The sequence below is a fragment of the Lichenostomus cassidix genome, chromosome 1Ab (genome assembly GCF_008360975.1).
Source record: "Lichenostomus cassidix isolate B80296 chromosome 1Ab, HeHo_3.0, whole genome shotgun sequence".
Classification (NCBI taxonomy): domain Eukaryota; kingdom Metazoa; phylum Chordata; class Aves; order Passeriformes; family Meliphagidae; genus Lichenostomus; species Lichenostomus cassidix.
Window position 1 is genome coordinate 8,482,652 of NC_139481.1, and position 27,959 is coordinate 8,510,610.

A 27,959-nucleotide genomic window follows, 5' to 3' on the forward strand; every position below is an offset into this window, starting at 1 on the left:
CAGAATTGTGGACGGTTTTTCAACATTCCACCTGAAGTTTGTGTGAGATATTTTACGGAAAATGTTTTATTGCCAGGAGGAGCCCAAGCTAAACATAGCAACATCCTGTCTTTTGCTGCAGGAAGGAGCACACCCTTCCCTCAAGGGCTTCTAGCCATGCCTTCTGCTCCCCACCAGCCTTGGCATAAAGCTCAGCACTGAGGCACAGTGGCAGAACATGTCTGGAACAGAGGCTTTCATCCCCAGCAGAAAACACACTGTTTGAGCAGCATGATCACAATAGCAGGAGAGCAAGCACTGCAGATAGAGGAAAAGGAGAAGGAAAAATGAGTCAAGATCAAGAACAGAGCTGAGCCTGGCTCCAGTGAGAACATGGTCAAAAATGGATCTGGTTTGCAGATGTATTGTCAGATAAATGACAGGCCCAGTGTAGTTTTATTCCTAATCTTTGAATATCCTCATGGATGTAGGTAACCCCAGACTGACACAAGGCAGGATCTGTCCTGGAGCATTTAGAGGTATTTCTGACACTACACCATAGGCATCCAAGACACAGGTCTGGGCTACTCTGTCCTCAATTTTATTATTTGTTTTAACAAAGAAAGATTCTAGGCCTTGAATTTTTTAAGAACAAAACTGATACTATGACAGAAGGTTATGGGTATAGGGAGCAAAAATAATATTTTAAAATTAAAAAATGTGTAGGGCAATGTTTAAGAGGCTCAGAAGTATTTTTTTTTTTTCCTGATGGAGGTGATGCTCCTAATTGTTTTGCTTTCTTTGTTTTAGCTAATATTGGTACTGCAAACATATCTGTTTCCCAGCCCTTTGGCATATGCTTCTCCCTACACTTGGCTTATTAATGGAATAATTCAAGTCTTCAGATCACTAACAGACCACACGACCCAGGGATCACTTCTGCACCTGTGATTCACCTAATTTCACAGATTTCTTGCAAGTATGAGCTACTAAATCTCCTTCTATGCTGAAAGGAAAAAACCCCACAGTTTATGCAGAACCAAAAGTTCTCTCTTCTGTCTGAAGCATCTTTTCTTATTTGGGGGAGCTCATATGACAGAGATTAATGCTTCATCATCTTTTAAGGAAGAAAACAAAGCAATTTCCTGGCCTTTCAGAGGGACACCTCTGCCTTCAATGAGATCAGGTGCTCAGAGCCCCATCCAACCTGGCCTGGAATGTTTGCAGGGATGGGGAATCCATCCACCTCTTTGAGCGACCTATTGCAGTGTTTTACCACCCTCTTTGTGAAAAAAATAATTCCTTTTATAAATTTACCTTTTTTTTATTTAAAACTATTGTCCCTTGTCCTGTTGCAACGGGTTGTCAAAAAACATTTGTCCCCACTTTTTTACCAGTCACTCTAAGTACTGAAGACTGCTGTAATATCTCTCCAGATCCTCCTCTTCTGAAGTCCAAACTGATGCCTTAGGATTTTAGCTTCTATATTTTTCATGTATCTATAATCCTGTGATTCTCTAGTGTCTAACTCTGGACTCCATACAGGTGCTAAGCTGCTGTTCTCTCATTTTTAGACAAAACAATTCCTCTCTAAGCCCAAAACTCAAGGACACCTCACTGTCTCAGAGCCCAAGATATGTGAACAGCAGTGAATTGGGGGAGCAAACTTGGAGTAATTGACTTCATTAGCTGAAGCTGTAATTGGAGGATTAAACCTCAATATACAAATGGACAAAACTTACAAAGTGTGAAAAACCTGTGCCCTGCTGTCTATTTTGGGTGTAGCCCTGGGTGAGCTGTGAGTGCCCTGAATGCACCTGAAGGCCTTCAGTAAATATAAGTGCTCTTTATTCTCTTAACTTTGTCTAATCTCTGTTTTAGGAAAGTCCCTCTAGGCATCAAAACAATCCCAACTCTGAGCTTTTCCTCACAGCAGAGCTGCTCCAGCCCTCATTATCCTCGTTGCTCTGCTCTGGCACTGCTCCCACAGGACCATAAGCATGCTGGGTGCCCCAGGCTGGATGCAGTGCTCCAGGTTGGGTCTTACCAGAGTGAAACAGAGAGAGAATTCCCTCCCTCAGCCTGCTGACCACTCTGCTGCTCGTTTCCCTGGATCAGCAGCACTGCTTTCCCAGCAACAGCGATCCGGAGGCACCATCTAGTGGTACCTAGAAAACACAGTTTCATTTAATTTCAGCTCCTGAGACCTGCAGGAGCACTTTGTGTCATCTGCTAAGGGTGCAGCCTGCACCTCCATCCAGACGGGGAAGGAAACCTAACGCAGAGCAGCCAGGAAGCCTTGCAGATAGTTTGACAAGCAATTATTCACCCGAGTCACAGACAGGCTCCAGACTAAACTAAGCTGCATAAAAAGCCCCAGCTGTGTGCTGAGCTGAGGGAGCACAGCACAGTTACTCCTGGACCTGCTCTGGCTTCTACAAATGGTGCTCCTGGACACAAGATCTCCCTCATCAAAGCAAGGGCTTGCAAATCAGTGGGATTCTCATACCAGATCCCGACAGCAAAAACCAGGTAGCTTTGTCAAAAGGAGCTACTCCATTTGATGATGTGGCCATTTAACACAGAATTCAGTGTGAAGATCATATGACTCCTACAGTTTCTAAAGCCTCAGCTTTCCCCTTTAACAGCTCCTTGTACTCCTCATCCTACCCCTCTTCAGGAAAGTCAAAAAAGCAGATGCCAATACAGAGTAAGAAACTGCACCTCAGCTAATACTTAGTATTTGCAGGTTTTATTTTGTTACAGGCACTCAAAGAAGTTCCTTTTCTCTTGCATCCAAAGTACTCCACACAACAGGCTTTTTAGTCCCCATTGCACTTTCCTTTTATAGCTGTGAGTATTTCACATATAAGCCTTCATGAGCTGAAGAAAACCTACTGCTCTATAATTACATGACCCTGCACAGTACTGGAACCAAAGATTTCACACTCATTTTTTTGCATATGGTGTTCTCATAGCATCCAGGGGCAATAATGCCCAGCTTCTTTCAGGAATGCTGGAGCCAAGAAAAGGGAGAAGAGTTTTCATTTCTGACACTGACATTTTGTACAGTCAGCTACCAGCACTGTTACCATACAAAGATAGCACCTCCCTTACTCCTTTTCCCCATCTCTTGAAAGACGTTTTCATTCTGTAGATATATTTATTTAAGGAATATACAAGTAAATGGCATTTCCTGTAAGCATGAATATAACTTTTTCTTTCCCTTTCAGTGTACTCTGCAGATACTGCAATAGGAGCACTTTCAGATTCATCAGGTTTTGGTCAAGAAACCTTCCAAAATTAGTGAACTGTTGAGGAGCAGAAAGGCTTGCAAAGTGAGGCTTTGCTGCCCTTGTGAAATCCTTGCTCACTTCTGTCACTTTGGCTAACTAGGAAAGCATTCTGGGAATGACTCAGCTGAACTAGAGGTGACAAACAAGTTCCATAATTGTAAAGCAATGATTAGAACAATCAGTGCTCACAGTGGGGCTGTGGTTGGTCACACCTGATGCTGTTCCTATCTGCTCTGTGGTGTTGGTTAAACACATTTGTTGTGCCTCACAAGGATGGAAACTCAGAACAAACCAACAGTTTAAGAACCCTGGATTTTTGCAATAAAAGGTCTTCGCCATACCATTGTGGAGATCCTGTGTTTAATGCTGCAGTGAACAATCAGGGTAATACCACAGCTACATTTTGACCTGTCTCGAGTCCAGCCTCCCTACATGTGTGGGTTGCTCTCTGCTGCAGAGGATTTTATCAGGTCCTGAGTACATAAGGACAGCTCTGTGGAGAAAAGCAAACTTAAGGGGTTTGGGGTTTTCAAACACTTGAGAAACACAATCCTCCTGTGCAGATGGTAGAACCAAACCGCCTGTGGAACACAGCCAGGCACAACTCCAGGCACAGCCAGACCATTCTCTTGGGTCCAACTGCACACACTTCCTCAGTCATTCTGGTTTCATGGCTGCTCAGGAAAGATTCAGAGTTACACAGATGTACCATTTCAAATCAGAATTTTAAACATTACACTCATTGTCACTGAATAAGGGAGCAACCTCATAACAGCTGAAACTTTCCCCATACTAAGCTTCTGCTAAAACTTTACATTAATACACATCCAAAAGAAAGGACAACTAAACAACCAAGTCAGTAAGTGCAAAATTGGGATTACAGGACAAGCATTTTCAGCCTTAGCTACAGCTCTGGCGAATTCTCACAGGAATTAAAAAGCTGCTTTAAACTCAGTCTCTCACCATATGAAAACAATCTTGACCTAAGAAGAATCCTTCCTAAGCTGACAGTGTTTTGGCAGTGGGAGCAGCTGCACTCCTTGGCTGTGTACACTGAGCACACTGAGAAATCCTAGCAGGCAGTGAGTCCAGCACAGAGCCCTGCAGGAATCAACTCCCTTCAGCTTTCAGTGTCCTTACTTTTACACTGCTTCCTCTCAATGAGCTGCCAGCAGGGTCACACGGGCAGCTCTTTGATAGGTGTGCAGAGTCCTTAAATCCCACTGACATCCACTTCCTACCTTCTTTTACTCCATTATTTTACAGACAGCTGGTATTACACAGGGTATTTGTTTGCCCTCATGGTAACAACCCAGAACCTCACACTGTCCAGAGTGCTCCAATGCCTTTCCAAGTCAGACTACTTAGGCAACATTGTCCTTATTTTACAGAAATATCTGAAACATCAGAAAAATCTGAATGGCACTTGAAAAGCATTTAAAGCTCTTAGTTTTCAGACTTTTAATTAGAGGAACTGGGAGCTTAAGTAATTTCATTGGTTTTGACATTGTTGCTCTAGGTTAAATGCCAAAGAAACTGGTGAGAAATCAGAATGTGATTAAGCAGAGGAATGAACCACCATCTCCCATGCTAAGAAAACACAGAATAAAACATTCAAGTTACCAGTAAGAATCCAAACATACTTTATTCAAAGGACAAGATTCATGAACAGGACTTAACTCATTGTCAAGTTTCCTATTTTTGGTTCAGGTTCTGAATATTATACATCCACATAATTTAGAAATACTACCATAGTAGCTGAACATGTCTGTAATAATCAGGGGTTCCTGCAGACTCTGCTCTCATCCTTGTATATTCAACAGTTTCTTCACAGATTCCTTGTACTGAGACATGTTACTTTCTGTTTCCCCTTCGTTTTTAAGCGCAATGACTGAGTTTCTGTAATTCTGAACCACTTCAGATGCCAGCAGCTCCTCCTTAGTGACACCACTGACGTTCTCTGAGGCTTTTATTCGCAGCAGTGTGTCCAAGGCATTCTTCTGAGAGCGACTGTTCTCCCAGATATACTCCTCCATGTCTTCCTCAGTCTTCTCACTCTCCCACTTCTCAGTTTTCTGAAAGAAAATACACAGCCTTAAAAACCACTCATGAGTGAAACAAAGAGAAATAATCTGAAGAAATTTCTCTCTTGTACCAATTCACTTCAAGAACTGCATTCATTGTGGAAGGTGTTTCCTTCACCTAGAGTGCAAGGCTTGTAACTCAAGTCTGTATGAGCAGGATGAGTTCCTTTCTCCCACTCGTCAGGTTCTTCATGTATTTGGCAGATCTAACTGGGTGAGTTGGAGTGGGAGGAAAAGCTTGTGGTCTATACATAACAAAGGACTAAAAACTTAGTAAAAGTAGGGCTTTTGAAGAGCCCCAAACACTGCAGTTCTGGAAGCAGCCACCCAGCTACCATGTCCCTAGCACAGGATTCTGGTCTGGCTATATTGGCTGGGAGAGGGAAAGTGAGACAGTTGCCTAACGAGCCACCCATGATGTGACTCATGAGGAAAACACCACCAAAAAATCCATTTCTTCTTCCTGCAAAACAAATTGCTCCTCAACAGAATCTCTATCCACAAGGTGCTAACCTTTACCTAATCAGTGCTGCAAGATCAGACAGGATCACAAGCTGTCTGAGCACTGCTGAGCACACAATGGAATCCATGGCTCAAAACAAAGGATATATTCCAGCATTTGGAGACAGCCTCTCTTCAGCCTCAGCTTGTATTACTTACACCACATATAATGACACACTGAGAAAGAAGCCTGTTCTAGGTAGGGAGGGCACAATTACACCACTCCTCACTGTTCTAAGATCTCAGTCAGGAGATTTACCCTGAACATCTTCAGGTATACTAGAAGGTGCCCAGGGAGTTTTTCAGCAAGACTTGAGTGCTTCTTCCACCTCCCAGTGTAACTCTACAACCTCCATGTCATAACATCCTGAGTGCTCCTAACATGAGCTTTGGAATCCTAAGTAGCCAGAGACCTGCTTAGGTTTCAACTGTGAACTCATATCCTTTCACACATTTTATGCTGAATCACAAGGCAAACTCCTCCTAGGAAACTGCAAAACTCTGCTGCTACCAAGTGTTACTGGGAACAACCTGAAGTGGTAAAAATCACGTTCATTTGGAATGGCTTAAAATGACTGTGGTTGAAAAAAAGGAAGATGAGGCCTGAAGAAACACTGTATGATAGATTTTAGTGTTCTCACCAATGGTCATGTAAAATAGCCATTCAGCAGGCAGACACAGACTCTCCGCCCCAGCAGAGCATTCCCACTGAAAGCTCTAAAAAGGAATGCAAAAGTAGTTCCCCTCAAATTCAATCAAGCTGTACAGCTGTGGGGTTGACAGATAAATTTTAGTTAAGCCTCCAGTGCCATGCTGTCTGTCCATTCTTCATTTTTTTTCCTTCCCTCACCTTTCTGTTTCAACTTCCCTGCTCTTTCATCACTATGAGAGCAGAGATGCACCCAGGAGACCTTTTGGCTATTATTATTCATATAAAGAAGCCACTTGCCACCTATCCCTACTGCTATATTCCTTCTTCCTTACTGTTATTTTTGAGTCTTGAATCTTCCATCAGACTCCCATAACTCCACTACCAGCACAGGGGAGAGGATTCCAAAATGTGGCCAGCATTACTCTGTTGTTAATATGTTAGATTAGACTTCTTACTGTAAGAAGTAATGGAGAATAGAAAATTCAGGGCAACTTTCTAGTAATCTTTCAAGGCAGAATCAAGGTCCTTCACTCTCCCTCATCTTGTGTATGTTGAAACACCATGTGGAATTGGAGCAATAAAAATTTAATTACTCTGAACATTTATCCTTACTGGAAAATTGACTTCTGCAGAATGCTTCTCATTCCTGCTTTCAACTCCTAACAGAACTGGACTTTTGAGTGATAAAAAATTAATCCAAGCTGTGTGAAGAAGTCAGTCCATGACCCTTTCAACCACTCGAGGGCAGCAAACTCTTACTCTTTAAAAACCACTTGCACCATAAAAATACATTCAGGTTTGGAGTGATGTTACAGCATTCAAGAAATAGTATCATTTAAAGGCAGCAAAATTACAACTGGTTAAGCTGCTGTTAAATAATCTATCTAATACATCTCACTCTTTCACTGATTAATTCAATCCAGGCATGGGGGATAATTTGAAAGGAATCACAGAAAAAGTCCAAAGAAGATAAATTCAATTCTTGCTAATTGGGGCGAGTCAGCTACCTGATTAATACCTTCTGAAAGCTAAAAAAACCACAAATATTTGATTAATAACCTGAGAACTAGTAAACAGGACACAAAATACCTCCAAGTATTTTAGAATGAGAAATAAACTAATATTGTTAGGTTTTAAAGATTCTAAAAATTGTTTTAAAATAACTGAGCTCATGGGTCTGATATTGCATTACGAACTAATAAAAGAAGCTTCCATCACTGGCAACTAAAAAGTAATTACACTTGAAATTACATTTCCTGATGTGTATCTGCATGTAACTTTTTCTTGCCAATTCATAAAATTTCAGTAATCCAGAGATTAACATAAATTGTAAGAGTCAAACTATCTTTCAGCAAGTTATTAGAAGGCATTATCCCTGATCAGGGGAAAAAACCAGGCCACAAAACAAACCATGTCACACAAAATAAAAACCCATGTCTCAGGAAACCATGAATTTTTCATGGGAATCAAAGACAATTACAACTGATTGACGAACTCATCAAATATTAACGTGGAGGATGAAAGGTAATAAAAGTGCAGGAGACTTGTGCATATTCAATACACACTGAACACTCACATATCAATATTGCATAGCCCTGTCTGCCAGCACTAATTAAAGCTGGAGCACAGCACAGCCATGGTGTTTGTCTGAAATTATTAAAGTGAGCACTGTCTAGCTCTCTTGTCATTGCTTAATACTGGAAACTACTCTGCCATTTATTTAAGATTTGTAATGCAATGTGATGCTGTTGGGGGGAAAAATCCATGTGTACTTGAGAGCTGGAGTAACTGTTATCTTTCACCACCAATTTAGTTTGATGGACTCAATTACAAAATTATCCTTCAAGGCAGTTACCACTGACAGGGAAATACAGGAAAAACATCCTCCTTAGTATGTTTTTAACATCAGCACTGCAGTGATCAACATCAAGAACACTAAAATTCACAAAAATGTCAAATATGAACACTTCACTGAACTACTGTAGAAAACAGTAAGGATGAATTTTAGCAGTGAATCAGGAACAACTTCTGTAAGAGAGTGACATATGTTGGTGATGAAGGCTTTCACTGGCTGTCTCAAACCATGGGATAGTGACATGGGACAAAGTCATAGGATTTAAACAAAATTCAGTCACCCAAAACGTCACTGTGGATTTTCAACAACTATTTCAGTTCAAACTGCTCACTTGTTTTCTGTAAAAAATGCCTGTGAAATTGCTGAAGGGAACCAACACACTTAACAGCAAAATGAAGGAGGCAAGTGTGAAGAATTCCCTGTGAAAGGAACATCTGTGGTCAGAAGGTGGAGGAAGCTGTCCCTTTTCTGAGCAACAGGGAGCTCACAAAAGGAGTCAGCTCGAGGCAAGGTATGTGCAAGAGTATTTAAGAAGCAGAGCACTTCCAAATGACAGCCATGGTTTACTGCAGCCTGGGAAGAGCCCAAGAGAAGACATATTCTAATTAACAGACAGGAGTTTGCAATCAGGCAAAATGTTCTCTTGGTTGAATTTGAAGGGAAGTGAGTTGGAAGAGCATAGAATTGTATGAGAATTAAGTTAAGAGAGTCCATGCACAAGTGCTTACCCAGGATTCGTGGTACAGAACTGTGAGCAGGTGCATGCCATAGTCATAGTTCTGTCTTCTCAGGGGACACCTGGAAATGCAGGAACAAAGCTCAGCTTTTGGAACAAAAGGGTAATACCTACCATCAAAATTTCTGCTGTGTAATGTAGGGAATCTGAGGAAATGAGTGGTTGATTCATGTGCTGCTCTGAATTACACACAACCAAGAATAACCTCATGGTGGCACTGAGTATTAAAAACACAGGAGAATGGGTAACTGCAAGTCAGTAGGAAAATACACAATATCCAAGAATTTACAAATCTTCTGGAAACATCAGAATATTCTTTGCCCCCCACGCCAAAGTGGAATCCAACATACATGAAGTCTGAACTCTTCTAAAACCTGTTTTTAACAGTTAATAACAGGAGTAGTGTTAAGTCCTATTTTAGCCTTAAAATCCAGTAATTCACCAAGACAATAACTGGTATTACTAGAAGACACCCAGCCCTTTCTATCCTGTGGCCAGTGCTACAGTATTTTTGTTTCCTTCTGGCAGCCCACCTGTCTGTAGTGATTGTGAGCACATCTGTCTCCCGACAGTACCGCTCTCCCACCAGCTTAATGAGCTTCTTCTTTGCATGGTCATCCAAATTCAGGCTAGAAAGTTTAACCTTCAAGAGCAAGAGAAAACAACTTGAATTCCTTGGAAAATCCAGTCTCTGAACTCTGAAAGTACTTGATCTTGATCTTCTATCGAGAATTAGGAGAGCTATTCAGGATGCATTTAAAGAATTTAAATTCTGATTGTATCACATTAGAAGTCTTAATACAAGGCAAAAATAAAGTGAGTATTCAAACAATATATATATGCATAGCAAACATCCCCACAATGCCTCACAAGCCCCAAAGCCAGTCAGTATGACTGGACACATTTGGTCAGGAACATCAAGATATACTCATTTGTGCACAATTTTGAATTCCATCCATTTCTCTCACTTCCTTACAGCAAATCACACTTGCATGTTTTGAAAAGAAAGTCAAGCATTTAGAGTTTTGAAACAAAGGCTGTTTACCAAAACTACTACTTACTCTTAAAGTCACCACTCTTGCTTTGGGGTTCCGAATAGAAGTCCCTGAAGAAACATAATCTACTGTTTCAGTTTCAATGGGAAAATGCTGTTCACATTTCTCATCACTGTCCAGAGCACTTGGCCATTCAGTGCAGAAATCTGTACAATAAAGAGAAAACACTCCCAGTAATACCTGTCTGGTATATTTGGCTGGGGTTTTTTTCTTTCAAATGTATTGCTATGGATGTTTTTAAAAGTACTGATCCTAGAAACCACACCTATTTAGGTAACAGCAGTGTTTCTGCCAGATTTACACCAGAATTGCCATGTCTCTCTATGTGCTGGGTTCCCACATCCCACCTCCGTTACACACAGTCACATTTTGCATTATTTTAGAACATCAAGAACTGGCTTAAAAAGAAAACAAACAAACAAACAAACGAACAAACAAAAACCCAAAAAACTCAAACCCTCCTCACCTTTAAGAGCTGCACAATGTTTCTTAATTGCAGGAGGAGTAAGATGCAAAAAATTTGGAATCTGAAACAGACATATTAGGAGTTACCAAAATAATAGCTTTTTGTCAGATCATAAGTAAATGGGCATTACTGATACCTGCTTACAGTTCTCAGATTTGCTAAGGCAGTACAACATGCTTAAGGAAATATTCAGATAAGCAGGCTCCTCTCAAGGCTAGTTTAGGAGAAGACTTAAGTCTGTGACAAAAGTCACAGCCATGGTCATCCTGAGAAAGTGTCCTGATATTGTCCTTTATTAATTAACTTTAGATTTATTACCACTTAGAAATTCAAAAGAATTATCTGACTTAGTAACAGAAAGCAGTCTCCAAGACAAATATTCCAATCCAGGCAGTGCAGCCTTAGGGAATCATGACTTTGAAAATGACCATGCTACCCACGGCATGTGTCTTACCTTGATAAGTTCTAAGTTGCCTTCTTTGGGAGGAGGCACTCCTCTCTTCACTGGGTAACCCATTCGGATTGGGAGAGGCACAGAGGCAGGTTTGAAGGCAGCTGCTGTTGGGTACACACTGCTCCAGTCCTGATCTACAGCCATCCTCTCCGTCCTGGGAGGTGCAGCCTAATCAATGGAAAGGGGGCAAGTGGGATGGGAGATACACTGGATGTAAGACAAGGCAGGATCAACACACCAGACAGTGATTTCAGGAATCAATTCCCACAGCTGGACATTTCAAGGCACTTTTACAAGAAAAGTTAGTGCTGATTTGTAGAGGAATTTTTAACAGAGCCTCTTCCACCTTAGCTACCAGGCCTTTCCCAGTCTTCCACTGCTTTGGCAGCAGACATGCTTAGGATGAACTTGTGATAAATCAGGAGAAGAATGGGGAATAGAACCGGTATGGAATTGAAAACTCTATTCCCTAAAGGGCTTCAGCATGGGGTGACATGCAATGAGTTTCAAAATTCCAGAATTCTACATGTGTGGAACAGTTCATAATAAAAGAAACAGACATTAATAATGCTGATATTTCTTGCCATAGGAATTCCAGTGTAGGGACAATGTATCAGTACACTGCAGCAATAGCTTCTATCCCCCAGCAACTGACCATCATTTCAGTCAAATGCTCTTAGTAAAAGAAAAGCTTTATGTCAGAAAGCAACCACCATAAATCCTGTAAACTCAGCCTGAAAACAACATTGACGTATCTGGCTTATTGGAAATGCAAATTTAAGTTACTTTTCAGACCTGCACTACACGGTGTTAATGCAAGCTAACCATTACTTGAGTGTTGTATTTTTGATTTTTGGTAACATAGACTGAAAAAGTTACAGAAGGCAGAGCTGGCCTGGAACAGTCCCAGTGGATTGTTTCACCAGGATTTGACTGCAGAAGGGGTTCCTGGACAAACTGTTACAATACACAGCTTAGAAAACTTTCCCAAACACCTGAGTTAACTCAGAAGCATTTCAGTACTTACTGATCTTACAAACTGTGCTGTCCTGCCTCTTCTCCTTGCTGAAGCTGAAAGAAGGAAAAAGAAAAAAGAACAAAAAAATTTTAAAAATAGATTATTATATTGTTTTGGGAGCACAAAATGTAGCATAATTTTGTATGGTGCTTTGTCTTTGTGACAATATCCACTAATACTCCCCAACCTTTACATGGAAAGACGGGAAGATCAGACACTCAAGACTCCTTAAACCCTAAAACACTTTCAAACCCCGCTCTCCAAAAACCAACACCAGAATAATGTGGCCTCAGACACCTGAAGGAGAACCTGATGACATTTATTTTCAAGTGTTTGGTTTGAGCCCGGGTTTGTACATCGACTGTACATACTAAGCAAAAAGCAATGAGTGGGATTTAGGAAGGATGTTTGGGTCAATTTTTGACTAATTCATATGCCTTACAACCCTACCCCACAAAAACTCGTGGATTTCACATTTTTTTTGTTTTCCTTATCTGAGGACTTTATGAATCTGATTCTCTTCATCCTCTTCTTGCTATTAAAATCTTAAACCGAAGTGTATATCCAGGGATCTCTTAACAGATAATATATAGCATCCCTTTACCCCGACCTGACTTTTTCGTGGTGCTTTCACACACAGCCACACTTCACAACAACCTCGCCATTTCTGTTACAAACATCTTTAATTTCAGGCCAGGACACCTTTAACTACCGCAGCACTACCAGACATCACCCAAAGGCGCTTTCAGCGACCTGGCGAGCTCTGGATGCCCACCGGGACAAGGCTAGGGAAAGCCTGACCCACAGCTCCCGCTGGCAGAGGCCAGGCCCGACACTAAGGGTTTCACAGGAGCACACAGGGCGATGAGATTCCCTTTGGGAATAACCTCAGAGCAACTCTCGGCCGCAGCGCTGCCATGCCGGCGGTGCAGCCCGACCGCGCCGGGCACCGCGCTCACCTTCCCGAGCCTGCGGCCCTTCCCTGCCGCTCACCGCGGCCGCCGACGAGGAAGCGGCGAGTCCCCAGCCAGGCGCGGAGCCCCGGGAGAGCCCAGCCCGGGACAGCAAAGCCCGGGAGAGCCCAGCCTGGGGCAGCACAGCCCCGCAGCACCGTCCGGCCCGCGCCGCCATGCCGGCCCGCCGCGCTCCGCCCGCAGCTCCGCCCAGCCCGACGGCGGCCGGCTGGGGCCTGGCTGGGCACAGGACCTCCCGGGGCAGGCGGGGCTCGGCGCTCCCTCACGGGGCGCTCCGCCGTCCCGGTGCTGTCAGTGAGCGGGGCTAGGGCGCCTTGAGCCGGTAATAGCCCGGGTTGGAAAGGAGCCTGGTCCTGCACAGACACCCCAATAATCCTACTCCCAATAATCCCTCCATGTCCCTGGGAGTTGTTCAAACGCTCCCGGAGCTCTAGCAGCCTTGGGACCATGACCATTCCCTGGAGAGCTCTTCCAGTGCCCAACCAGCCTCTGAGGGAAGAACCTTTTCTTGGTATCAGCTGAAAGCCTCCCCTGACACAGCTTGAGGCCATTCCCTCGGTCGTGTCCCTGCTCACAGAGAGCAGAGATCAAAGCTGCCCCTCTGCTTCCCCTCAGGAGGAAGCTGCAGACGGCCATGAGGGCCTCCCTCAGTCTCCTCCGAGTCAAGTTTTTCCCCTCAGAAGTTAAAATACAACTTCTCCCCTCAGTCTCCTCCAAGTCAAGTTCTTTCCCTCACAAGTAAAAATACAACTTCTCCCCTCAGTCTCCTCGGAGTCAAGTTTTTCCTCTCACAAGTTAAAATACAACTTCTCACCTCAGTCTCCCCAAATTTATTTTTTGGGGGATTTATTCCCCCCCACTAGATCTGAAGGGAAGGAGGATTGGTGAAAACGGCCATGAAATACAGTTCAGTACAGGAGATCGAGACAGCGACTTCAGAAGAAACGTTCAAGTCAGTGTAGCTGTAAATCAAAGCAGGACCACCAGTAAAATTTGCCAGGATAAGACACAGTCCTGCAAAACCAGTGTATTTGTTAAAACTAGTAATCCAAACCTTCTGCTAAAAGTTTGATGGCATTAATCTCTCCCTCTGGTTCAACCAGAGCCTCCTGTCTCTCACATTCACCTGTTCCCACAGGATCTTTCAACCTCCCTTTTTTTGTTGCAGAACAAATTGAATTGTGCTGGACTACAAGAGAGACACACTAAAAACCTCATCTTCATCACAGTGGACTGTGATTTTTCTTGCAAATACACTGCAAAAAGGACTCAAGATTTTGACTCATATTTCATAGTGAAAGAGCTTCAAATTAAAAGTAATCTAAATAGCTGCCTGGAAAGTCCTGTATTAAAGATATGGATACTGCTCAGAGCTCGGGCCTTAGAACTCACTCAGAATGAAGTGAAATATCAACAGGTACATTGAGAGATTCCTCTGGAACACAGCATGAAAACTGCTTTTCAAGGGAAATCTCCTTTCAGCTATCCTAGTGTTTTAGCCACAAAATAAATCTTGATAGGGAAATGAAACTGCTGGTAGCACAGGTGATCCCAGTAAACGGCCCAGATTTCCGTGTCTGATTGAAAAAGATATGCACAATTTTATCCACGTTGTATGTATTTTATGTAAAATACACCAGCATATCATCCTGGAGGATGGGAAATGTAAGAGGGGAAAAAATTCTAAGAAAAACATGTAAACAGAAAAGACGACGTGTTTTTTAATATCTAGAAAATCAAAACATTGACAGACATCATGTGGAATTGGAGCAAGAACTGAATGACGATAAAAGTTTTTGCTTACTGGAAAATTGTCTTCCTGCTCCATTTGCTTCTCCTTCCTGCTTTCAAACTGGACTTTTTAGTGACAAACTATTAATGGAGTTTTCCTCTCTGCTGCAGCAGAGCCAACCCAGTCTTAATGGCCACATTTCACAGGAGACATTTATATCTAGTTATATTTTACAAGGCTTAGAAAGCAACAAATTCACATACATTCACCACCTGCTGGTTTTAATGGGAGGAGATCCAAAGCTATCTGAGCAGCTGAGCTCTTAGCTCTGCCTGTGACACCATTGCCAGCACTGACCTGCAAATGCCAGTGTTAGTGCACCCAATACCCCAGGAATTTCAAGGCTCTTTTACAGCAAAAGTTAGTGCTGATTTGTAGAGGAATTTTTAACAGAGCCTCTCCCATTTGGCTACCAGGCCTTTCCCAGTCTTCCACTGCATTTTATTTCAAAAATACTTAGAAATAACTTGTGATTCCCCTGCCTTGGGGTAAATCAGGAGGAGGAGAATGGGTAATAAAACCAGTATGGAATTGAAAACTCTATTTCCTCAAGGGTGGTGGGGTGTGGGGAGGTGGATTCTCTGTTACAAAATCAAGGGCAGAGGCTCTTGGTTGACTGTTGGTGTCAGTTGCTCCTGGCAGTCCTTCAGTTGTGCCTTGGGTCACCCACAGACCTGCAGAACCTTCAGGCTGGTCCTGCTGTGAAGGGTCAGCCTTGCTGCTGCCTGGCTGGAAGGTCCCTGACCAAGGTAAGGGCATTTCCCCTCTCCCTGGCTTTTCTCCAGAGCACAGAGATCCTCAGCAGCTGACTGCAGCCACATGTATTGACAGTTCTGACAAGACAAGCTGAGTCTCCACTGCTGGAACCCAAAAGGCTCCCCCAACCCTCCCCCAGCCTCTCATCTCACCCATCTGAGGACATTGACCTCCTCCCTCACTGTTTTTCTTATGAATCAAAACTCAAGGTCAAGTCAAGAGTGCAAGGACCCTTTTGGTCTGCTTTTCTGACACTTTCACAGACACCAGGAAGTACATGTCATGTCTGGGATCAGTGAGGTATGTTCTGCTCAGTTTGCAGCTCACCAGCACTGGTGAAATGGCACCTCAGTCTCCAGCTGTGATAGGGACATTCATCTTTCTGAAGACAGAAATGCCTGTCTGAAATAGGCCATTCCCAAAAATCTGCATGAAACTTAATGTTCACTGCCGTGCCAGGTAGTGTCACCATTTATTTCTGACCCTTTTCTCTGAGATCTACTATTCTAAAGAATATGGAGACTACCGAGAGTTATTTTTTATTGGGTTTTCACACAGAGCTGTTCAACAAAGCCTTTTCTCTCCTCTCTGTCTGCAGCCTGAGCTAAAGACATGGCCGAGTTTGCTCTCAGCATGGATAACAGCAGTGCTCCTTTCCTTCTCCCTACCTTGCTGCTGCTGCAGATCACAAGCAGCCCCAAAGCCTCCACCCCTCCTGCTGGCTACGAGATGGCAGAAGCTCCATCCCCAGCAGCTGGCTCCAGCAGGAACCACACCGTGCCAGAGTATGGGCTGAGGCCGGCGGAAATGGCAGCTGCCAGCGCGGTCTGGGGAGCACTGTGGCTGATTTCTGTCTTGGGAAACTTCCTCGTTTGCTTGGTGATCCACAGGAGCAGGAGGACGCAATCCACCACCAACTATTTTGTGGTGTCCATGGCCTGTGCAGACCTGGTGAGCAGCGTGGGGAGCTCACCCTTCCTGCTGCTGCAGCTGATCTCGGGGCGCTGGCTGCTGGGCGCGGAGCTGTGCCGGCTGGTCAGGTTCATCCAGTACCTCACGCCCGGCATCCAGATCTACGCGCTCCTTGCCATCAGCGTGGATCGATTCTACACTCTTCTTTACCCCCTGCGCTCCAAAGGCTCCAGAGGGAAAGCCAAGACAATGACTCTGGTCTCTTGGCTTTGTGGTGCTCTCTTTGCATCTCCAGCCTATTTCCTCTACGGCTCCAGCAGTGATCACCACTGCAACTTCTTTCTCCCCGACTCTTGGCAAGGAGTTGCCTCTGGTGTCGTCCACCTCTTGGTGCTGTTGTTTTTGATCCCATCACTCCTCATTATCCTCTTCTACCAGGAGCTCTTCACCTACATTTGGAGAAGTGACACTGAAGACACACCTGGCAGGAGAACAATGAATCTTGTCTCAAGAAGAAAAGTGAAAACTGTCAAGATGTTCTTCATCCTTGTATTGGATTTTCTCCTGTCCTGGCTCCCTTTCTTCACTGTGCAGCTGTGGCACCCACAGGAAACAGACTACAGAAAGAGCTCCTTGCTTTTCCTGGCCATCACCTGGCTCTCTTTCAGTTCCTCAGCCTCTAAGCCAATCCTCTTCTGCATCTATAATGCAAACTTCAGAAGAGAAATGAAAGAAATTTGTTGCATGTGGAAACACCAGAGAAGCAACATCTACACCATTACCACCAGTTCCAGGACAGCCAAAAGTACCACACCGGGATCACAGATATCCCAGCACCAGCCCAACCTCACCAAAGGCTCCTCCTGTGATGCTTTTAACAGAGAAGTCGAGGAGCATGAGCTTGCCAGGCCTGGTGAGTCCCATTCCCCAAATATGTTTGCCTGGGGGGTTTCATTAGTTTGAAGAGCAATGGATGAGCTATTGGAGTGCTATGTTTCCCCAGAAGAAAGAGGATCTTTCCCTCTTTTGAAGCGATGAATAGTTACACATTTTCGAGCATCTCCAAGGGTAGAAAAAAAAATAAATGTTCCATATTATTTAACGGCTTGGGTTTGATGCATTTGTTCTATTTCATTTCAGTTTCCTTTTTCTGCTTTGGGGAACTTCTCTCCTGGAGTCTACAAAACAAGAGTCCTTACACTTTCTATCTGTAAGGAGAAAAGGGAAAGAAAGAAACACTGCTTGTTACAGTCCCTGTAGGGGATGGGCCATGGTGCATAAATGCCTAAATCTACCCAAAGCCATCTAGGCTTCCTTCCAGTATGTCCCTGGGGATATTCCTGCACTGGGCTGGTCCCTCTTGTTCAGACCCCACTGAATGTGGAGAGTATACATTCCTCATGCTGTACACATGAGATACAAAATGGCACTGAATATCATATAATGCACAAATATCTCTTATATTATAACTGCTTTTCCAATTAAAAAAGCAGAAGTCTTTGCATTTTCATTTCAGCGTATGTGTCGGATATACCCTATTGCCCTCACCATGATGTGTCGTTGTCAAGGTCAAGAGAAATGCTGCATTTACACACATCATCCTATACATCCTCAGGATAGAAGCTTTGCAAGTCAGCGTATGCACATGAGTGCAAAATGAAGAGTGGTGTTAATATGCAGAGTTGGAGAACTCTTTGGTTTATAGTAGCGCCTAATTTGTGCATTTTGCAAATTCTCAGCAATGCCTTAGCTATTCTTACTGACCTTCTGAAGTCCTGCTCTATATTCTCAAGGGAACATTCTTACTTAGAAGCCACTCTGAATTTTATCTTATTTTCCACATCAGGGTAACGTAAGAAGAGACCTTTTGTTGTTGAAAGCGTGTAGTGCCAGTCCCAGAACAAGATCAGCTGCAGGTGTTATATGTTAGCTTGGAGTTCCTGTTTCATGACTTCACTGTGGGTCACTTGCACATCTTGGATTGCAGTACCAAAAGTTATTGATTTATTTTAAAACACTCTCCAAATTTTCCTGGTTTTCCTAAAAAGAATCTGGTAAGTCACAATTATTGTTTAAAACTCAGCTTTCAGTAGAATGATCCATGTTCAGCACACTGCTGAATTTTGTTAAATTTTACTTCAGATGACCATCAAATTACCTGCTTTGGGAGGGTGTTTTTAAAGAAACATTTATGGGATATTCTAGTTGCTAGAACACATAGCTCTCAAATTCACTCACTTCTTCCAGCATCCTTTCTGTTAAGGCAGCTTCTTTTCTGCAGTGAATTTTAAACAGATCTTATCTGTTCACAGGTATCTCTTATCACAGATATCTTTATTTAGGTTTCCTGGATTCAGCCAAGCTAAACACAGTTCAAGATTTCCAAAAGGTGGACAGAACTGAAGTGCCTCAGCTCCCAAGTTGTGGCAGGACATCCCCCTACCACAGGAGAGCTCATCTGCCCTGTCCATCAGCTGGTGCATAGCTCTGGACAGTCTTTCCCACGTGAAGTGATGAGACAACCCAGGTTGTCATTTGCTTGTGAATTATTCCCACTCTCTGGTACCAGGGGTAGAACTCTCAATAAACAACTGGGTGTAAGAACAGGTGTGGGGAGATAAGGTAGAAATTCCTGACTGTGAGACACTATTTTATAAACTAGAAAAGCTACACATAATTCTACAGAGGCAGAAACCTCCTACAGACACCCTGGAAATGTGCAGGGAACTTCTCCTGCAGCTCAGATGCGAGTTCTGTGGTTCCTTTCCTGGCAATTGAGAGGAAAGATTCTAAGAGTATCCCATCATCAATTAGGTGCATTGAAGTCCATTGAATCTTAAGCTGTACTTCACTACCTGTAACATCATACACTGTATTTTATCTACTAGTGGTCTCTTTTGTTTTATTCCTGTGTAGTAAATAGTCTGTTTAAAGTCTTATGTATGTTAAATCTCTGCAGAGCAGACTAAGCCTGACCTGCTCATGCTGCACACATATGCACTGCATGTTATGTGCTCTGGAAGCAGAGAGGGGGTTAGAAATGCCAGAGAAAGCAATAGACAGCTGTCTCAAAAAATTACAGGAGATGGAAGTAAGAAATAGGAGATTTCTAGCTGAGGATATTCTCCACTTTGGGCATGAGGTGAAAAATTCCAGAAGAGTTACTGCCTCAGGCTCCTACTTAGCACAGAAAGAAGGTAATGTGGACCTGGTGCATTAAGAATTTCAAGTTCAGTTTACTGCTCTTTCATATCAGCTTGGTGATCAATTGAAGGTTGTATAAAAGAGCCACAGAAAAGAAGCTTTGTGGAAATTTTAACTGAAATTAATAAAATGTCTTAGTTGACTTTTAAACTCATACATGTAAACGTAAAAATGCACAGCTGCACTTACCCTGAAAGGATCATTGTCATCTTTCCAAACTGTCTCTTCAGTTGTAACACACATCTCCTATGTCAAGAGTCTCTCCTGAAGCAATAGTTCTATTTTGGTCAATCTTTTCAGATATACTTGAAATAAGCACCCACTTTTCATGGTGTTCTGTTACAACCTTAGAACCAATAACAGTATCCTTTTCCTCCAGTGCATCACTAATGATTTACACAAACCAAATCAAACAATGCTGGGACACTTAATATAATTGAAGATAGGAATCAAGTAACAGCTGAGGTTCACTATGCAAGAATTTATATTGCCTCTTATTATTTGAAGGCTCTCCATGGCTGCTATCTGGTTACCTCTTCAGCAGTGACCATAAAGAATCTATTCCACACAGTAATTTTGTCTTCCTTTTATGCAACATAAGCATCACAACAGGTACTTTGCCCTATGTGGTTGCAGTTTCTTTAAGTTCATCTGTGTCATTAATATCCAGATAATAAAAATGCTGTGGGTTTAGATAAAGCTGTACTCTGACTTATAATTAAAGAATTCTGCTGACCTAGTGAAGAGCACTTAAGCTGCACACCAAGATTGTCCAGGTGGAATGACATGAGAGCAGTGGAATTTGGCTGCATCATTCTTAAAATGGCTCCCATGGAATGCATTATAGTCATTGTTGGATTTCCCACAATGCCTCAAATGGCAAACAGGATCAGGACCTGTGATGCTGGCATCTGTCTAATAGAAGTAAGTGCTTTTGAAACTGCTGAACTGTGGTGCAAAAGGCATGGAATTAAAACCTTCCCCAGTTCCTGCAGAGGAAAACACACTTCTTTGTCAGCTCTTTCTTTCACTGGGCTCTCCAGCTTTCATCTCCCCCCTCCTTGCAGGGGAGACAACATAAAATAGCAACAGGATACCAAGCTAAGAGACTGAAGCACAGAATATAGAAATTGTTCATGGAAAACTGAAATTTATCCTGAATGGTTGTGGAATAATAGTTAAGCCACACAAGTAATTTGTGTATCTGAGATTTTTCACACCCACACACACCTACATGTACACTCACCCACACACACATCAGCTGAATACAGGACATCCTTGCTGAAATTAAAATTGTGTTGGATGACTGTGGACTTACCAGAACTCATAAAAATGAGAGAAAACCAGGATTTGGGGGTCCCTCTTAGTTAGCTGATGGTGGTGAGATGGGATTTTTGGGTGGCTGGGGCAGGGGGTTGTTGGGTAGGGTCTTTTTGCTCTCTCTCCAGGGTGCTGAATGCCATGGGTACCACTGAACATCCTTTGGAAAGGATACATCCCCAGGGTGTGGTTCCAGTAAAGCTTTTCTGCTGTGTTGGTTATAGATATCTATTATCAGTGGGGTTTATTTTAAAAGAGTTTATTTCCTCTGTCTGCATGGTCAAAAGTGGCTAAATAGCTTTTTAACCAATCAGTCAAAGAAGCACTAGAGATTTTCAGAATAAAATTGAAGCCCAGGTATTTAAATCTTGATGAATTTTCAAGTAATGAAAGGGACAGGTGTGGTAGGAACAGGCAAAAAAACCTGATCTGAAAGTTGCTACTGGTTCCCCCTCTAATGATCATGTGAATTCATTGATTTTTAAAAAATTTCCACCAAGCAGATAAAATTTGCTTCATTAGAGTCAGCATAACAACCATAGTTTAAATCTTGTTGTAGGATTTATTGTAAGTTCTATAAGTTTATGATAAGATCTACACATCATACTATGAGATTGACATTTTCTTCACATCACAGCTGTTAATAAGTTCCAGCATTTCTTGAAGAACTTGCATCTTCTGTTTCACTTTTCCAAGAAAATAATTTCGTTTCAGTTTGAACAGACAGGAAATAACCTTAATAACTGAAGGAGTGAAGTTAATGTCTTGCAGGAATTCCATCATGGAAATGAGAGATTTATGGAATTGTTAGATACTACTCTGGGTCAAGCAATCAGCCTTGTAGACTATCTATGTTAATACAAAAATCATGAAGCACTGCCAGCACGCATAAAAGGCAGTTCATCACTTCATATTTTTCCCTGTGTGCTAAAATGCTACAGTAGATTTCACTTGGCAAACTCTTGGAGAGAATGGAAGCCCAGTGTCTCAGTCTGGACATGAACCATCCTTCCAGTACCACAGTGTACAAGTCATGATAATCTTAGTTTACATTCAGCATATCCTTGTGAAGGAGAATAACGGTATTCATGGTGCACAGTAAATGGACTGCCAAGTGCTCCATAGACAACTGAACTGTGTAACGGAGTTGCAGGACAAATATTGCCCCAGTTTTCAACCTACAGTTCAAAACCAAACAGTCCAGTGACTACTTGTTACGTGACCTTGGAGCTGAAACCCCATTTTGCAATCCCTAATTACCTTAGTTTATAGTTCCTTGTCAGGACATTGGCCCACCAGGCTGGGAAGCTGAAGCAGAGAGCAAGGGCTGGCATTTTGCCTCCATAAAGGTGTTCTGGGCACTGCCAGTGTAGCCACCCAGCTCTCTGAGCTTGTGCCCCAACGTGAGCACTGCTGGGAGATCCACAGCTAGCCCCGAGGGCTGTGTGGCATTCAGCACTGTCCTGCTGCTGGGTGGCACTGCTGGCACTGCTGGAGCTCACAGATCTGGACAGGAACTTCAAGAGCTTGGATGCAGAGAGTTTATGTCCAGAGAATGGAATCTGGGATGGACAGAGGGGCACGGGAATGTATTGCAAGTCTCATCTATTATTTATCTTTCAAGATATATTCTAGCATTTGGGTTCCATATTACGTCTCTTGCATGACTCATTAACACTTTCCTTCTAACACAGCCCTGGAGGAGGCAGTGATGGGTTGTGCCAGTGGTGCTGTGTTCAGCTTTGTCTCTGAGAAGTGCCTCCTCCTCCAGAAGGGGCTCAAGTATGCATCTCAAAGGCAGACATTCCTCTGTGCCTTGCCATCCTGGCCTTTTGGTTATAAATCCCCAAGGGTAGTGCTAAATGCAGTGCTGTCAGGGGGAGGAAGATGTGCTCTCTGAGCATGGGGGTGGCACTGGGCCCAGCAAAATTAAACACAGCAAGCCAGCCCAGCCACAGAAACCAGGCTTCTGCAGATGCACACTTGCAGGGTGTTGTGTGCATCTCTAATGTTACCAGTGAACACTTCAGCATTTAGACATCCCTGAAACCGTGCATTTGATGTGAGTCATAAATTAGTTAGGTGACTAATTGCCTTTTGACAATTAGACCCAAAGATGTGACACACAACTTTGGGGTGTGTGAAGGAATGAGTTCATGTCTTCCACAGTTCAGTCTGTTAAAATCTTACCATTAAATCACCTTTTCCCTGACCAAGAAATAGGAGTTAGGTACTCTGGTTTCTATTTCTGCTGTCGTTTCAGACCTGCTGCTGTTGTGTTGAGTTTTTGCATTTGCAGTAAAGCTGGGTACTACTCGCCTCTAAAAGGAAACTTTTAACTTTTAATTTTAAACTTTAAAATATCCAAGATAATGGTTGGTTGGGTGGTTGCTTGGTTGGTTGCTTGGGCATTTTTGTTTGGTTTTGTTGGGGTTTTTTAATGCTTTTTTTTTTCCCTTACATGCTTCGACTAGTTTTGTGGAGCTTGAATAATTATATTCAGGAGAGGTCTGAGGTGAGGAGAGACGGCAGTTTTTTCACTTAGCAAATTACTGTCTGGAAAAGTTAATAGAGCACAGAGTATAAAAATATTAATTGTTGCAGAAAGCATTTCAGGAAGAAGCAAAAACCTGGAGAAGGATTTTTGTGGCTCCAGTCAGGTATCAGTTCTCAATGATCACTCACCTGCAGTAGTGTGTGGAATGTTGAATTCAATTCTGTGCACAGGGGAGCTGAGAAATACAGCAGCCGAGGAAATTATTCTGGATGGGTTGACTTTTAGGTCAGACCATATCTATATTTTAAAAAAAGGAACTAAGAGGGTTGGGGTTTTTTTAGGGGGTTTTTGGAGTGGTGTGGAAATACAACTGTGAAGCTAAGAAATTACTTTCTGGGATAATCTTTCCAAGGTAAGAGACACCTTAACCCCACAAACAATTATGATGAAAATTGAAGACTGTGTGCAATGGCAGCATTCCCCCACTGATGATAACCATAGGGTGAAAGGGGTGCCTTTGCTCCATATTCCAACTTCTGGCTCTGGAAGAGTGGGAAGCTGATGTTCAGAATGCTGGCATTGCAGACAACACTCTGATCTCTGTTACAAGGAAAAAAATAACAGTATTCACTTTCTCCTTGCTGATTAGAAAGGTCGACAATAAAATGAGGAGTTTGATGCTGGAATGGTTGTGTTTGGGCTTCTCTTCCTCCCAAATTAAAACAAAAAATTAGCTGTAGTTCAGAAAGATAACATTAGAGACCCCTGATTTTCCATTACTTGATGTAAGAACGAAGTTCTGCTTTTGGCGTTGCCAAAACTTGGATGGAAAAAACCCTGAACAACTGAAGCTGCTGTTTAGACTTTGAGAAAGGAAGATGCAGGGCCTCCAGCTTGCCCCAGGCATCACCTAATTCAGTGTTTAAAGACGTGCAGTAAGGAAATGCTGCTTTTAACCCATTGCAATGAAGTGTCTGCAGATAAGAAAAGGACTGGGAGGGAAATTAAGCTGTTGCTTGTGATGGTTGGTTTTGACAGCAGGAAGGGACAGCAGTAACTTCTCTGTGAAATCATCCAAAGTGTGCCTTTTGCCAGGGCAGCCAAATAAGGCAGCCCAAAGGGAGGGCTCTGCCTGCTCAGGGTGGGACTTGGGGAGCTGTGGGCAGAGCCAGCAGCAGCTCCTCTCCTGCCCCTCTCCAGGGAGCCTGCGGTGTGGAGCAGCCAGGAGAGGGATCCGCCTGGAGAAAGTAGGTGCTGTTTGGCAGCTGGTTCAGCTGGGTTCAGCTGGGTTCAGGTTTTTGTGTGCCGTGGCTGGGGGATGCCGTGTTTGGCTGGAGCAGCTAGGAGAGCTGTTCCAGGAGCTGTGCTTGCAGCTCTGCACAGCCAGCCTCAGACCCCGAAGGGAAGGAATGTCTGAGACAATGTCCTTACTTCTCAGGGACCTGGTGCAGGCTGGCTTGGGTGAAGGGCTTTGTGCTTTAATGTTTGCACCCTCCAGCTTGTTATTGAGAGAAGTGCCGAGGGAAGGGATGTGTTTCACTCTTTGCTCTGGGACTCTTGTGGAAATGTGAATTGATGGTCGCCTTGAAATGAGCCCAGTGTAAAAAGTCATGGTAAAATGTATACATGTAGATGTTCTGTGGAATAACTCGGAGGGCTCTGCTCAGATGCACTGCAGTGGGAGTTCATTCACTACACATGAGGATCTTTAAGCAGCAGCAAAAAATAGGCTTAATTTAAAAAGAGAGGGTGAAGGCTGAAATTCCCTCTCTAAAATACTCTATTCTGCTGAGGCTAAAGTAACTCTAAATGTGGGAGTGAGCCTTTTCTGAGAGAGGAGCAGTGAGCTGCAACTCCTTAACACGTGGGCTTTATATTGCAGATAACACATTGCACTTCAATATGATATTACAAATGTAACTTTGACATGAACATCAACAGTGCGTTGAAATTAAGGTCGCCTCTCATGACTCTTTTAATATTTCTTTTCGTATTTTCATTTTAGCTAAGCATTTCAAATGAGGAAGCTTTTCCTGATGGTGTATAAGAAATAAGGCAGTACAAAAAAGCCATCCACACTCACTCTCACAAAACTATTAATGATGCTGCTAAGAAATTGCTGCTGTGTATTAGCACCAATTTAAGTCTGCTCCTTGAAATACATATTGATCTAGAAGAACCCTATTGTCTATTCTGTCTAGGTACTTGTTTGAAAGTAGCAAAATTAGCTGGAAACATTAAAGGGCTTGAAGGAAATTGAGGATCAGGCCAGGAGATTAGATCTTTTCCCTTGTAATAATATTAACCTCCCAGTATCAGTTATCCTTAATTGTATCCTCCTTTTTTTACACATGAGAAAAATTGTTCCACAGTGCTGTGGACTGCAAGATGGGGTCCCATGAGGTGACTGAAATAATTTATTTAAGCCTCAAAATCTTGCTGTAATATTGATGCTTTAGGTAAGTTCTCCTGAGGTGTAGGTGTTGAAGTTCAAAGCCTCATTCAGTGTGTTTTGGGCAACACTTCATCTCTAATCAGGACACTTCAAGAGCTGCTCAGCTGAATGTGGTCTGGCAGGATCAGCTCTCAGGACAGCTCTGCTGCTCTGAGTGTTGCACTGTTTAAATGGTTCTAGGTTTCCTTCTTAACAATGTAATTTTGAAACTTCATTTTCCTTCCTCCAGAATTCCCAACCCCTTTCCTTACCCAGCCCGCTGTTCCTTCTGGCATCAAGCACATGTCACTGTCTCCTCAGTTTTTCTGATTTAATTTCAGAGGCTGTGAGTGACAGCAGGTGACAGCCTGGCAGCTCACACTTGTGTCACAGAGAAGCTCCATGCTAACAGCACCAAGTCATCTCACCAGCTGCTGGAGAACCCCGGGCAGGGAAGACATCCAATCCCTCCTTCATGGTTTTAAATATTGATCAGAGGCAGCACTACCTGTGTGTTGTTGCAGGATGTCCTGCGGCAGTGGAGGAACTGCTGGGTCCCCTGTGTGTAACCACCGTGGGGAGGATCAAAGCTCCACTCTCCAGCTGAGCACTCTGAGTGCAAATAGGAAATCTGCAGCGTTGTGGGAAGGCAGAGGGGAGCCAAGCAGCATGGAGTATTCTCCTGTGGCACTGAGTGCAGAGCCCTCCGTGGATAACAGAGCTGGCATTGCCCGGAGCCCCGGGGAGAGCTCAAAGCACAAAGGCTGCACGGACAGCACAGCCGGCAGGGCTCGCAGCACCCAGTGCTTCCAGAGCCAATATCTGACCAAAACCAGCGCTCAGGGACAGGTCTACAACTTCCTGGAGAGGCCCAGCGGCTGGAAGTGCTTTCTCTATCATTTTGCTGTGTGAGTACCTACATTTTCACATGATCTTTGGTGTAAGAGAAACCTGGAACTGCCCATTTAATCAGCTGGGAATCAGTGCTTGAGCTCCTGGGCTCCAAACCTGTTGCATGAATAATCCCACTGAAGGCAGTAGAAAAGGCAGTTCCTCAAAGGATCAGCCACTTTATCCATTGTCATTTCCAGAGAAGGCTTTCTGTTCTTCAAATGATCTTTGTTTTCAAGGATGTACATGTATCTTTGGTATTTCTGAGGGCAAGTCCTCTATGCTCATGGCAGTTCTGATTGCTGATTGAGCTGCTTTACACTGTTAGCTTCAGACTCTGCAGGTTTCAGCATGAGATGTGGCAGGTCCAGCTGTGATCACACACATCCTGCTCTTCTAAGTTTGTTTTGCTCATGCTAAAGAGCATAACAAACATATAACATTACTAATTTGAATTGATTTATAGTCCTGAACATGAAATGAGTACAAATTTAGAAAAATGTTTTCCATTACACCATGTATGTAGCTCATGCAAGGAGGAAATTAAGGCTTCCATTGACCCTTGTAAAGCAGTGGTTAATGTATTAATCCAGCTATTACTGCTTCCCTTGAGTTGCTTGTGGTATCTGTCAAGCTTAGCAAGACCTCAATTACTGTTCTGAATGCTGCTTAACAGAATGATAATTTGTCATCTTAGCTGTAGAAAGGGTCCAGTTGTGCTCTCGCTTAGACCACAGCAAGTTCTACTGGCTGGAGTGAATTCCAACTGAGCCAAAAAGCCTTGCTTTTATTGTACAATTAGCATATTTCCTAAAGAAATGCAGAGTGTTGAAATTATTCTGTTTGTCTCAGATAAACTATGGTCTGACTGCATTTTGGCAAAAAAAAAATCATTATCAGTGGCTGCAGTCAGGAACTGCCCAGAGAAATACATGGTAATTCTAAGGATGAATCCTAATGCTTCTATTTGGCATAAAATAGATAGTCTTATTAATATTTGCTTCCTCTCCCCCCTCGACACTATATAGGGATTTTTTAAAGGATTTTTTGATTCAGGAAATTTCTCCAAGTAAAACGATAGGG

General features: G+C 43.1%; 2 protein-coding genes and 1 pseudogene across 5 annotated transcripts in view; 2 read left to right on the forward strand and 1 right to left on the reverse strand.

Annotated features, from left to right (window-relative positions):
- Window positions 1-4,894: 4,894 nt before the first annotated feature.
- Window positions 4,895-13,249, reverse strand: MRPS35 (mitochondrial ribosomal protein S35). 2 transcript variants are annotated; one of them, XM_085049704.1, is made up of 8 exons: window positions 13,056-13,249; window positions 12,115-12,149; window positions 11,079-11,246; window positions 10,625-10,685; window positions 10,165-10,304; window positions 9,637-9,746; window positions 9,096-9,165; window positions 4,895-5,350 (listed from the first exon to the last, which is right to left on the reverse strand). In XM_085049704.1, the coding sequence occupies exons 1-8, from the start codon at window positions 13,225-13,227 to the stop codon at window positions 5,078-5,080; spliced, it is 1,029 nt and encodes a 342-aa protein (XP_084905830.1). In that variant the 5' UTR covers window positions 13,228-13,249; the 3' UTR covers window positions 4,895-5,077. The 2 variants fall into 2 exon arrangements, with proteins under 2 accessions (XP_084905830.1, XP_084905829.1); XM_085049703.1 differs by having other exon boundaries at window positions 12,106-12,149.
- A 2,192-nt stretch (window positions 13,250-15,441) lies between these two features.
- On the forward strand, window positions 15,442-17,632 carry LOC146442889 (putative G-protein coupled receptor 19; annotated as a pseudogene). Its single transcript, XR_014849485.1, has 2 exons — window positions 15,442-15,611; window positions 16,217-17,632. The product of XR_014849485.1 is annotated as a putative G-protein coupled receptor 19 (transcript).
- Window positions 17,633-24,739: 7,107 nt separating this feature from the next.
- LOC146442890 (potassium voltage-gated channel subfamily KQT member 1-like) overlaps window positions 24,740-27,959 on the forward strand; it is a 385,165-nt gene continuing 381,945 nt past the window's right edge. For both annotated transcript variants that reach the window (XM_085049705.1, XM_085049706.1), the window contains exons 1-2: window positions 24,740-24,798; window positions 26,327-26,893. In XM_085049705.1, coding sequence (XP_084905831.1) covers window positions 26,511-26,893 — 383 coding nt within the window. In that variant the 5' untranslated portion in view covers window positions 24,740-24,798; window positions 26,327-26,510. The remainder of the gene's footprint in view (window positions 24,799-26,326; window positions 26,894-27,959) is intronic.

Excerpts from the sequence above, each read along its gene's own strand:
- MRPS35 (XM_085049703.1), bottom strand. The coding sequence starts at position 13,227 with ATGGCGGCGCGGGCCGGACGGTGCTGCGGGGCTGTGCTGCCCCAGGCT. Across the intron at positions 10,305-10,624 it reads ACATTGTGCAGCTCTTAAAG|ATTTCTGCACTGAATGGCCA; the intron begins GTGAGGAGGGTT and ends TTTATTGTACAG. Across the intron at positions 9,166-9,636 it reads CTCACAATCACTACAGACAG|GTGTCCCCTGAGAAGACAGA; the intron begins GTGGGCTGCCAG and ends CTGCATTTCCAG.